The 12,182-nt window shown below is 38.2% G+C and overlaps 1 protein-coding gene across 1 annotated transcript in view; it reads left to right on the forward strand.

The window, feature by feature from the left end:
* LOC150108410 (endosome/lysosome-associated apoptosis and autophagy regulator family member 2-like) overlaps positions 1 to 12,182 on the forward strand; it is a 477,226-nt gene that overhangs the window by 249,323 nt on the left and 215,721 nt on the right. Inside the window, exon 12 of the mRNA XM_090390460.1 lies at positions 11,562 to 11,759. Within this exon, the coding sequence (XP_090246586.1) occupies positions 11,562 to 11,759 (198 nt within the window). The remainder of the gene's footprint in view (positions 1 to 11,561; positions 11,760 to 12,182) is intronic.

The raw sequence follows: 12,182 nt of genomic DNA on the forward strand, positions 1-12,182 counted from the left end.
CTGGTGGAACTGTACTCCAAGAGATTGATGAGGCCAGGGACTTGGGAGTGTTGGTGGATAGGGAGATGAAGTTTAGGGGGCACATTGCAAAAGTAGCTAAATCAGCTCATCAACTCACTTGGTTGTTGAAAAATACCTTGACGAGCAGAGACAAGCAAGTTATTGTACCTCTGTACCGAGCCTTGATAAGACCTCATCTCGACTACTGTGCCCAGATTTGGTCACCTTGGTTCCTTCTTGATGGGAAGGAGGTGGAGAGGATCCAGAGGCGAGTGACTAAGATGATAACAGGTCTATGGAATGAACCATATGAGAACAGGTTGAAGATTTGTGGGTTGCAGAAATTAGTTGATAGGCGGAAAAGAGGAGATAAGATTGAAACATTCAAATTGCTAAAGGGGTTCTATAGGATTAATTCAGAGGATATTTTTGAGATCAGGACTGGTGGTGGGAGAACTAGGGGACACCTATGTAAGCTGTGAAAGAATGTGGTTAGCAGGGGTGTTAGAGCTGGGTTCTTTACTTTTAGAGTGGTAAATGAGTGGAATAAGCTGCCAAAGTCTGTTGTGGGTGCTATGACGGTGAGTGAGTTCAAGGCAAGGTATGATAGATACTGTGAGAATGTCATATAGTTGTGTGGACATGATGTTTAGGGCCTCCCCTCGATGAGTCTAAGGACTCCCTGGAGTCGCCCGTAATAATAATAATAATAATAAAGATCTTTCAATCTTGTGAATGTGACTTCATGGAGAGATTGAGAACAGTTGATGATGGGAAGGAGAGACTGACTGTAAGCGAGCAAGAGGTGTATGGGGAGTTGAGCAAACTTAGATGTAAATAAGGCTGTGGTACTTGATAATATATCACCACGTATTCTGAAGGAATGTGCCAGGGAGTTGATGCTGGCCTTGACATATTTTTTTAATACAAGTCTTGTACTGGGTCAAGTTCCTAAGTAGTGGAAGGGGGGGCAAGATTGTGCCACGTCATAAAGGAGGTGATCGAACTCAAGCATCAAACTCTAGGTCTACCTGTGTATCAGGTGTTGTGGTTAAGTTGTTGGAGAAACTTGTGAGATCTAGGATCCAGAATTAGGTTGACAATGATGATGTTATCTTTGATGGACAGCATGGATTTGCTAAAGGGAGGTCATGTTTTAGTAATCTACTTACTTATTACAATAAAGTGAACTGCTTCCTTGGACAGAGGAGAAGGATACACAGTAATATACTTAGATTTCGGAAAGGCTTTTGATAGATTACCACATGGTAAATAGATAGTGTTATATCTTCCCCTTTTAATGATATTTGGTATCATTTATTACATTAATTTATTGTTCTTATTATGTAAGGTGTTGCTTTTACCTGTATGTCTTGTTCACTCTAAAATGTGAGACTAACTTAAGATCGTTCTTCTCTACTTGTGGTAGAAGAGCTATCTACACATTTGACTGACCCTGTGATTGGTCACATGTATTAATTAATTAAACAAAGGATTTGTTTCAGGCTAGAGCCAAATCCATTGTATCGGCTATCTGGAGTTACTCCTTAATTAGGTACTGGCAAATTTACTTGTTTTAGCTGCGCTAGCCAATACCTTTAGGTTAGAAGGACTCTTAACCAAGCAACAACTCCCAGAATATATACAAGACTGATCAATCTATCAAATACACTTAATATCAAATTACCTAAATCACTTATGCTAATTTTCGTTTGCAGTCGTGGTCTCAATTAAGCAAATCTATTCTTAAAATGAGTGGTACATCGGATTCATTCTCAGGTCACAACTAGGGTTAAAATACAAAAGTACATTTATTGAATTCTTAGAATACATATCCAAAAATATACACTCAGCTAAATTGATGGTATTCTAGGTTATAACGCTAATTATGGCAACCAAAATCGATACAGGTGAATCTTATCATGAATTATTACTACTAGATTAATTCTTAGCTTTCATCAATACACCGATCTATAATTTCCTCCAAAACAGTTATTCTATTAACTTTGTTAACTATTTCACATAACATGCATAACATAATTCATCTATACAATCACTCTTTAATATGTTCATGGAGCTATCACACTGCTACTAAATAATCACTAAGAGTTCTATACTAGAATGTTCCTGCTTACTAATTCACAACTTTTCTTCCCTTTCTCAACAAAAGAAACACTAAAGGTTGTACATTACCAACTCTCAGGAAATTCATCATATCCGTCACTTAATCTTTAACTATTCTTATGAAATATTTGCTCTTTGTCTGGACGATTGTCTCACATGGCTTGACATGGTACTCATTATTAGGTCTATTCCTCTGAAGTAGACTAAAAACAGCTCAGCTTAATTTTGATACATGTGGTCATTCATGGCGATCATCTGGTACAGATCTCTACGGAAGGCTGATCATGTGTCCACGCTTGGCCTGCTCCTTCACCACTTGTCTCCATCTGACATGCCGTTCCAATGGTCGTATTCAGCTACTCATCTCTGAAGATGTTTTGGGCCAGGATCCTGGAACCATGGGTGTTGATGCCGAGCAGCAGAGGACTATCCGGAACCCAAGAAGAGGCAAGAAGAAAAAAGGCCTGAGAGAAGGGGAGCAGACCCCTTTTTATGTTACTTCTCTGGCACCCTTCTCACTGTGTCACGTTTTCTCCCCGACACCGATCTTTTTGCACGCGAGACAATCTTTTTTGCAGCATCTTCCGGGAATTATGAGCGCATGCCATTCCCTGTGCATACTCGATTGCCAAAGGTCAAACGCCAATGAACTTTGAACTCTTATTCTTACATCGTAGTGAACATTTCTCATAGAATATTTCTTTCATTGTTAAACTTTACAAAACAGATTACTTTTATTTTTTTCTGTAGAGTAATACTACATTAAAAGTATTTATTTATAAATCCTTGAACAATATGAATCTTTACTTATGTACAAGTATATCCTTGTTGATTTGTTAGACTTGTTATATCCTGAATGAAGTATTTCTAAAAAAAAAAAAAGAAAACTCTTCATTCAAGATCTAACAATAGTCAAACTAGAGTGGATGGGGTTGGATATTAGATTGGTGTATTGGATTGGAGAATGGCTATCTGATAGGTATCAACAAGTTGTGTATGGGGGAGCGATATCCAGGAAAAGGAAAGTCACTAATGGTGTGCCTCAGGGGTCTGTTTTGGGGCCATTACTGTTTAACTTGTATATTAATGATATTGGTGAAGATTTGGATGGAAATATTCAGTTGTTTGCAAATGATGCAAAGTTGGAACGAACCATGAAGAGTAGAGAAGATCTTGTGGCCTTACAAGATGACTTGAATAAATCGAGTGATTGGGCATGTGAGTTCAATGTTGCAAAATGTAAGGTTTTAAAATTTGAAAAACAAAGATGGGATGCAGAATTTATGCTTGGTGAGGATATATTGTCGGAGGTGGAAGAAATAAGAGATCTGGGAGTGATAGTGGATAATGATCTGAAATTTAGGGGACACATAGCCAAAATTGGGAAGAAAACATAAAGGCTTCTTGGAATGATGCACAGGACACTGACTTGTAGAAGTAGGGAGATTCATGTTCCATTGTATAAGGCTTTGATTAGGCCACACATGGACTGTTGTGTCCAGATTTGGTCACCTGGTTTTCAGAAGGATGAATAGATGTTGGAAAGGATCCGGAGGCGAGTGACTTAGGTAGTTTCTAACCTATGGAATGTCGAGTATGAGAAAAGATTGAGAAGATGCAACTTTCAGAGTCTGGTGAACAGAAGGAAGAGGGGAGATATGATAGAAACCTACAAGATAGTATGGAGTTGTTATAGGTCAATGCTGGAGAGGTTTTACAGAAAATAGTTGGAGATCAATTTTCAGGGAGAACTAGAGGTCATCCCTGGAAACTGTATAAAGAGGGTGTGTGTAGGGGAGTGAGAAACAGGTTTTTTACGTGCAGAGTTGTAAATGATTGGATTGCCTTGCCTGAGAGTGGTGTCTGCAGAGAATTTGAGTTGTGTTTAAAGCATAGTATGGTGAGCTGTGTATATATGATAAAAGGACCTCCCAGATGAGTCTTTGACTCCATGGGGTCTTGGGTAATAATAATAATAATAATAATATTATTATTATTATTATTATTATTATTATTATTCAGGCCTTCATGGGGTCAAGAGACTCAACGTGGGATGTCCTTTCTAGGAAACACAAAGTCTATCATATCACTCCTTGAACTCATTGACCGATCTTGCTCTCACCACTCTATCAGGCAATGCATTCCATGGTTCAAACCCCCCCCCCCATGCAAAGAAACCACTCCTCACCCCTCTTGCTTCTAGCTTCCTTTTATAACGTTCAGGGATTTTTCCAGAGAATATGGTGTTGATTATTGGCATTGAATTTAAAAATGATGGCATTGGTGTACATGATGGAGAGATGGTTGGAAGTGGTGGAGACAGAGAGTAGGTGCCCTCCCTCAATGAATCTTCGGACTCCTTTGAGGTATCATGAAATAATAATAATGATGATAATACCTCTAGGTAGTCAGGATCTCATTCAAGGGTGTCCCATACCACACTCTATCCATTCCAATCATGCTCCACTCTGTGAGAGAAAAATCTAGATCTCACCCCTTTCTTGATGGCATTCATTATTAACTTTCAAGGAGGCCCTTTCATCCTTTCTCCACCCTCCAAAAAATGAAAAATTTCATCTATTGGTATCCTATATGAAGAAGTTGTTTGTAAGTCTCAATCATATTACTCCTCTTTCTTCTGTTTGCTGGCATCTTCAGTCCACAAATTCTCAATCTGTATTCATAATTAGTATTCCACAATCCTGATATAATTTTTAACATGCTCTTTTACATTCTCTCTCTCTCTCTCTCCACTATATCAGAATCCCAGAAACCAGAAGTCCACACCTGTGTGCAATAAATAGTCTGAGTGGTCTTATCTTATCTTATCCAAGTCTTGTAAAGAAGCAAGATGACTTTCCTGTCTTTACTTGTCAAAATTTGTTTCAGCATTGCAGTTATTCGCTGTGTTGTATTTGAAATCCTTGAACGTTGTTCAACTTCATGTCTATTAAAACTCCAAAATCACTAGTCTGATTAGTTTTCTTCTAACATAATCCCACCAATATAATAATAATATTGTTATTATTCAGGCCCCCATGCAGTCAAGAGACGTCGCAGGAGGTCCTTCATAAAAAATACAAAGTCTATCATACTACTCCTTCAACTCATTGACTGCTCTTGCTCTCACCACTCTGACAGAGTGGTGAGAGCAAGATTATATTACATGGTTCCATCACCCTCCATGCAAAGAAACCACTCCTCGCCCTCTTACTCACAGCCTTCTTTCGTACTTTCCAGGGATGGCCCCTTGTCATTGCTCCTTCCCATTTCTCCACCAAGTGAAAGAACTCCCCAATGTCTACCCTGTAACTGCCTCTCAACAGTTTAAGTCCAATCATATCACCTCTCCTTCTTCTTTCCACCAAACTCTGCAGTCCACAGTCCCTCAGCCAATCCTCATAATTAACATTGTACAGTCCTGAAACCATCTTTATTATCTGTCTCTGTACCCTTTCCACAGTCAATTTATCCTCTTCAAATCCTGGGGACCAAATTTGAGAACAATAGTCTGTGTGGTCTGATCAGGGTCTTATACAATGGAATGATAACTCTTCTATCTCTGCAAGTCAGTGTCCTTCTCAGTATTCCAGCAATCCTCTGGGTTACCTTCATCACTTTGCAATATTTACCCTGAAATTTCAGTTTTTCTATCGATTATCACCCCCAGATCTCTTGTCTACCCTACCTCCTTCAGTTTCTCCAATCGAGTAAGTAGCCTCCCATCAATGTAGCCCAAACTTCAAGACTTTTCATTTTGCTGCATTAAACTGATACTCCCATTCATTTGCCCATCTGTCTAGTTTATTCAAATTCTCTTACAGGGCCGTCACAACTGTACTATTACTAATAGTCCTTCGCAGCTTCACATCATCTGAAAAAACTGAACATCCCCTCTCACAATCCATTGACAATGTCATTGATATAAAGGTTAAACAATACAGGTCCCAGTACCGAGCCCTGTGGAGCCACACTTGTAACCTTCTGCTTCCTTGATATTGCCCCACCATACACAACTCTCTGATACCTATCAGACAGCCCATCCTGTATCCACTTGACTAACCTGACATCTAAACCCATCTGCTGTAACTTAAATATCAACTTGTCATGTGACAGCCTGTCAAATTCCTTTGCAAAATCCAAAAAAAATGGCAGTGTATGCCTTTTCCTCATCAACTGCTCTTGTCACTTTATTATAAAACGCAATCATATTACTTAAGCTACCCCTTAACAAATCCATGTTGATTCTCACAGATAACATTACCCTCATCTGCTCAACACTGTATATAGTCCCTCACTAAATTTCTCAAAGACCTTAACAACTACTGATGACACACAAACTGGCCTATAATTAGACACTTCCAGTCTGCTACTTCCCTTATGCAATGGCACTATCTTATCTTCCTTCCATTCCTTGGGTACCTTTCCCATAGCCAGACTTTCATTAAAAAGCCAGGTTAAAGGAGCTTCAAAACCTGTGGTGAAATACCATCCAGTCTCACTGTTTTACTGACATCCAGAGTACTCAGTATTTCGAATACACACCCTCTCCTCTTGCACCTCTAAACCTCAAACCTGCCCTACCCCTTTAGTGTTAAAGGGTAGGGCAGATTTGAAAACCTTCTTCTCCAGGATGAAATACTCCAATAAATTGCTCATTGAACAACTCCACTATGCCCTCTGCATCAGTCACTCTATTCCCATTTTTATCACACAGTGTCGTTCTTCTACAATCATTTCTCCTCCTACTGGCCACATAGCTAAAAAATTCCCTAATTCCCTAGGATTTTCTTTGGATCTTAGTGGCAATCTCTTCTCATATTCCAGTTTTGCATTCTTCACTATAATAGTCACTCTCCTGGCCTGAGTCTTATATTCTTCATGCATCTGCTCACCACCCCATTTCTTATATCTCTTCCATAATCTCTTTTTCACCTGGAGTTCCTGTTTGATATTCTTTATCATCCACTTTACACCAAATTGTGTCCACTTTTTCTCTTGTGGAATACAGCTTACTATTGCTGCTAAGAAATATTCCTTCACCATTTCTCAAGCATTAATGATATCCTGGCGTTCCAGTTCTGCCCTCCATGGAACTGCCTCAAGTTGATATCTAAGACTATTATAATCACCCGCCTTATAATTCCACATATGTTCCCTTTTCTTTGATACTGCATGTCTGTTCATCTTCCATGTTAAAACCATATGGTCATACTCTCTCATCGCATTTATTATCAGCTCTTCTGATGCTATAACCAAATCTAAAACTCTCGAACCTCTTGTTCCCTCTATTACATGTTGCCTAAGACATCTAACCATCAAGAATTCCAGAAATTCCATTCCCTTATTACTACATGCACTTTCCTCTTCCCAGCTTATACTGCTGTAGTTAAAATCTTTCATAAAATCATTCTTTTTGCACTTGCAAAGCTCAACTGCCTAAACATCTCCTGCTGCCTCTGTACTCCTTAGCTTGTAGCAACACTCAAATAAATATCCTATCTTGCCCACCTCTACCTCACACCCTATGTTTTCAAAACCATTAGTGTCACTGCCTTCCAAAGCCCCCACTCTTAGATGACATAAGTCACCACTTATCATAAGCAGTACTCCACCACAACATTTTCCCCTCCTATTCTGCTGAAAAACGCTGTACCCTGCTACTTCCATTCCTGTTATTATATCATCTTCCGTCAACCACATCTCAGTAATACCAAGAATCTTTGGCCAGGCTGATGCTGTCAGCGCTACCAATTCATATCCTTTATTCCAGATACTCCTAGCATTAGTATAAAGCATAAAAATATTGCTACTTCTATACTTATCATTATCTCCTCCAGACTTCACTGGACTCAGTATTACCTGATGTCATCCCCATTCCCACAAGTGGCCACCCCTGCTACCATCCACCCTGGGAATTCTAGTTTTCCTGCATTGACACACCGACTCGTTCAGAAAACAGCAATCTCTCCAGATGTCTGCATCCTTCCTCATTCAAATGCAAGCAGTCTCTCTCACATACAGTTCCTTTCTGTTCTCAAATGCCCTCTAAGCATCCACATATTCCAATCCTCTCTTCTGACACATTCTAGCTATTATGCTATTCATTATTACTGCTCTTCTGCTAAGCTTCTCATTATCATACCTGGGTAACACACACACACACACACACACACACACACACACACACACACACACACACACACACACACACACACACACACACACACACACACTATCTTTCCTCTCTGTGTTTTCTTTTGTACAACCTCAAGCATGAATCTCAGATCTCTCGTCACTCGATTTACACTGCCTCTCAAGTCATTCGTACCCACCATCACAATCATTTCATCCACCCTTTCATCTCACTTAATTACCATAGCTACACTTTCTATCATTCCTCCAGGCAAACACTCCTCTGGCATCCTATCTTGCACACCACAGATCATCGATTCTCCATACATCACCTCTTAAATCCATAAATCACCCCTTAAAGTTTGATCCAAGAGTTCGGAATCACCCTGTATACTATGTTAAAGATACCAAGAAATTTTATAAGCTAGATTTTAATCCTTTTTCCCAAGTAAGCAAACAGACAAGTAAGTCGAGTTTGCACCTGAACTTAGTTTTCAGGTCTGAGGCAACTCGTGCTAAAGGTGGAGTGAGCTCTGATCACTTTCCTTAGTATTTCCCAAATGCAAAGCACATCCCCTTGCAGAGATGTATGATGCTATGCATTAAAGGCAAGGGCCACTACCCAAGCCAGTTTCGACCTTTATTCAGGTCTTGTCAGTGGGAGCCAGACCCAAAAATGCCAAGGTTGAAGTAATGCAGAGATTATAAATTTTACCTAAACAAGTTGCCACAAGGTGCTTTGACCTTATTAAATAAAAATCTCAGGATGAGAGTAAGATGTAGAAATTTTTTTACCTTGGGTATATACTATGTTAAAGATACCAAGCAATTTTATAAGCTAGGTTTTAATCCTTTTTCCACGTAAGCAAATAGACGAGTAAGTCAAGTTTGCGCCTGAATGTAGTTTAGGTCCAAGACAACTCGTGGTAAAGTTGGAGTATTTAATAAAGTCAAAGCACCTTACTGAAACTTGTTTAGGTAAAATTTATAAGCTCTGCATTACTTCAACCTTTGTATTTTTCGATCTGGCTCCCATTGACGAGACCTCAATAAAGGTCGAAACCACTCTGGGTAGTGGCCCTTGCCTTTAATGCATAGCATCATACATCTCCGCAGGGGAATGTGCTTTGCATTAAGGGAAATACTAAGGAAAGTGATCAGAGCTTACTCCACCTTTACCATGAGTTGCCTCAGACCTTGACTTATTTGTCTGTTTTCTTACTTGGGAAAAAGGATTAAAACCTAGCTTATAAAATTGCTTGGCATCTTTAACACACACACACATATATATATATATGACATTGGTTATCTAATCATCATTCTGTATAATCATCCAATCTTTGCATCCTCAGCAAATAGCTGTGTCTGTCAAATCCTTCCTAATGTCGTTAATGTATAGATTAAATAACAGTAGACTAAAGACTGATCCTTGTAATACACCACTGGTTACCTTAAATCTTGCAGACTCACATCCACCCCTCCCCCATATATACATCGTTTTGATATCTGTCAGTCAGCCATCCTCCTATTTATGCTAATATTTTATAATCCAATCCCACATTCTTCAATTTATACAACAATATTCCATACAGCATGGAATACAACAATATTCCATGCTGTATTCTATCAGAAGCCTTAGCATGATTCAAAAGTATCATGATGTATCCATTCCCTTGTCTAACTCAGTGATAACATTATTATAGAATATGAGCAAGTTGCTCTAACACAACCTTCCCTTAGTAAACCTGTGCTGGTTCATTGCAAACTAGAGATTCTCTATCAACCCATTTCTGAATGTTATCCATAGCCATATTTTCTGAAATCTTCACCATCACCATTCCAGAGATAATATACCAATAGTTGGATGCATCAGTCTTTACACCAAGAATGGTAAAGAATGTATTCACTGTTCTGAGACTCAAATTATATAGCCTGGTCAAAGGAATAGCGAGTTTGCTGAACAGAATTTTGGCATCTGTGCTGATATCCCGTCAGTCCCCATTGCTTATTCAGTTTGCGCAACAGTTCTAGTAAATCCTCCTCATACACTTGAGTTTCTTCTTTATCCAGTGAAGAGGTAACAGTTAACACAATGTGTTGCATACACCAAGTTGATAGTGTTTAGCAAATGGGCACTCATTACTTGAACAATTTCTTCCATATCTGTCATGATACACCATCTGTATTCAGTAGAGATTCTCTCATATTCATTCTCCCTTTTTCTTGAAGCATAATGATAGAATTCTTTTAGTTTGTCGTTAGATTGCACAGCCAGTTTTTTTTTTTTTTTTTTTTTTTTTTTTTCCCACACTTAGACAACTTTCTATACAGCAGTTATGACTCTTTTGGCCTGGCCCATATAGTTTTCATATCTGACATCATCCTTATGCACACAGTATTCCTTCCACATCATCCTTTTCTTATAAATCTCTTGCTTAATAAAATAAGATTACACATCCATTTTGCTCCTATGCTATTTATTATTCGAACTCTAGGGACACATTCTGATATTACATCATTTAAGTGTTTCTTACATGCTTTCCATGCACGGTCAATTTCATTCTCATCCAACAACTGATACCATGGTGCAGACCCCAACATACTCTTTAGTTGGTCATAATTTCTACTTTGTAGTTTGGCATGTAACCTTTTCTGAAGGGAACATCCATAAACTTACTCACTTTCCTAGTGAGTACCACATGATCATAATGATGAGAATATGTCATGTTGCGAGTTGGCTTAACGTGAAGGAGCATTGTACCTAATTTATACTACATGTCCGCAAGTTTTGGAACAAAGAAAATATTAGATTTTTGCCTTTCAGCATTTAATATGTGTGTTTGCAAACCTTTTTTTGTGGGTCTCATGGTTTAAAAAAAAAAAATCCTGCTTGTTTTGCACATAGACCAAACGGCCTGTTTCTGTTAAATAACTTGGTTTTTTTTTTAATTTACTTTTCATAATGATAAGGAAGTTAATCCAATTTCCATAGTTGATTATGTCTGCTGATGCATGTGTTCTCTGACAGGTATGTCCCTCAAGAAGGTGATGAAGTCTTTGGGGGGAGGGGGAGCTTCTGGAATAATAGGTTGGATTCAAACCTAGGTCTTTCCAACCCAGAGAGCATTGTTGTTAATACTGTGGAAACACAAAAGTATGCAATGTGTAAAATATCAACAATGAAATGATTTGACTAATTTTGTAGCTATTTACCTTGTTAAAGTTATTAACATTGGTTTTATTACAACAACAAAAAAATCATTTAACTTTATGCTTTGCTTTTCCTTTCTCTTTTTTTTAAGTTTTGAAGTGAGCCAAAATGATTCCTATATCTTCAGTTGGGCATTTCAAAAACAGAGTTATGAAGATAGTAAAATGAAGAAGATTCCACAGAATTACAGAGATGATATGGCTAAAATATATGATATAACTGTTACCAACACAGTCAATGGAGGTGCTTCAGAATGTTTACCATGCCCAAAAGGTTCAGAAGCTGAAAGGTAATACAATAATTTTAAAAATGAATTTATATTGTTAAAATAACAAAATTACAGCAACCACTGTAAAGAAAGTATAGATATTTCTTACTAAAAATAACAGTATATCATCAGTGTATAGAAACAATCAAATCAAAGAACAGCAATACAGCGTACATACAACAGTCGATTTATCAAATAAAACTGCCTGTCACGCAATACCGTAACAAGGAACAAAGGCATGGCGAAAGAGGCGATCGCCACGGGTGCAAAATGTAAAAAATAAAAATAAATAAATAGATATAAAAGTCCACTATTTTATATTGTATTTTTAAATTTCAGCATATTGCCGAAATTTAAAGATACGCAAATTCTGCAACACACTGCAACTCATTTTGATGGGGTTAATAGTAAGTATTTAACATATTGCATTTGGTAAAATTAAAC

This window comes from Typopeltis vanoorti, chromosome 3, assembly GCF_054136105.1.
Source record: "Typopeltis vanoorti isolate ZY-2024b chromosome 3, IOZ_Tvanoo_1.0, whole genome shotgun sequence".
Lineage (NCBI taxonomy): Eukaryota > Metazoa > Arthropoda > Arachnida > Uropygi > Thelyphonidae > Typopeltis > Typopeltis vanoorti.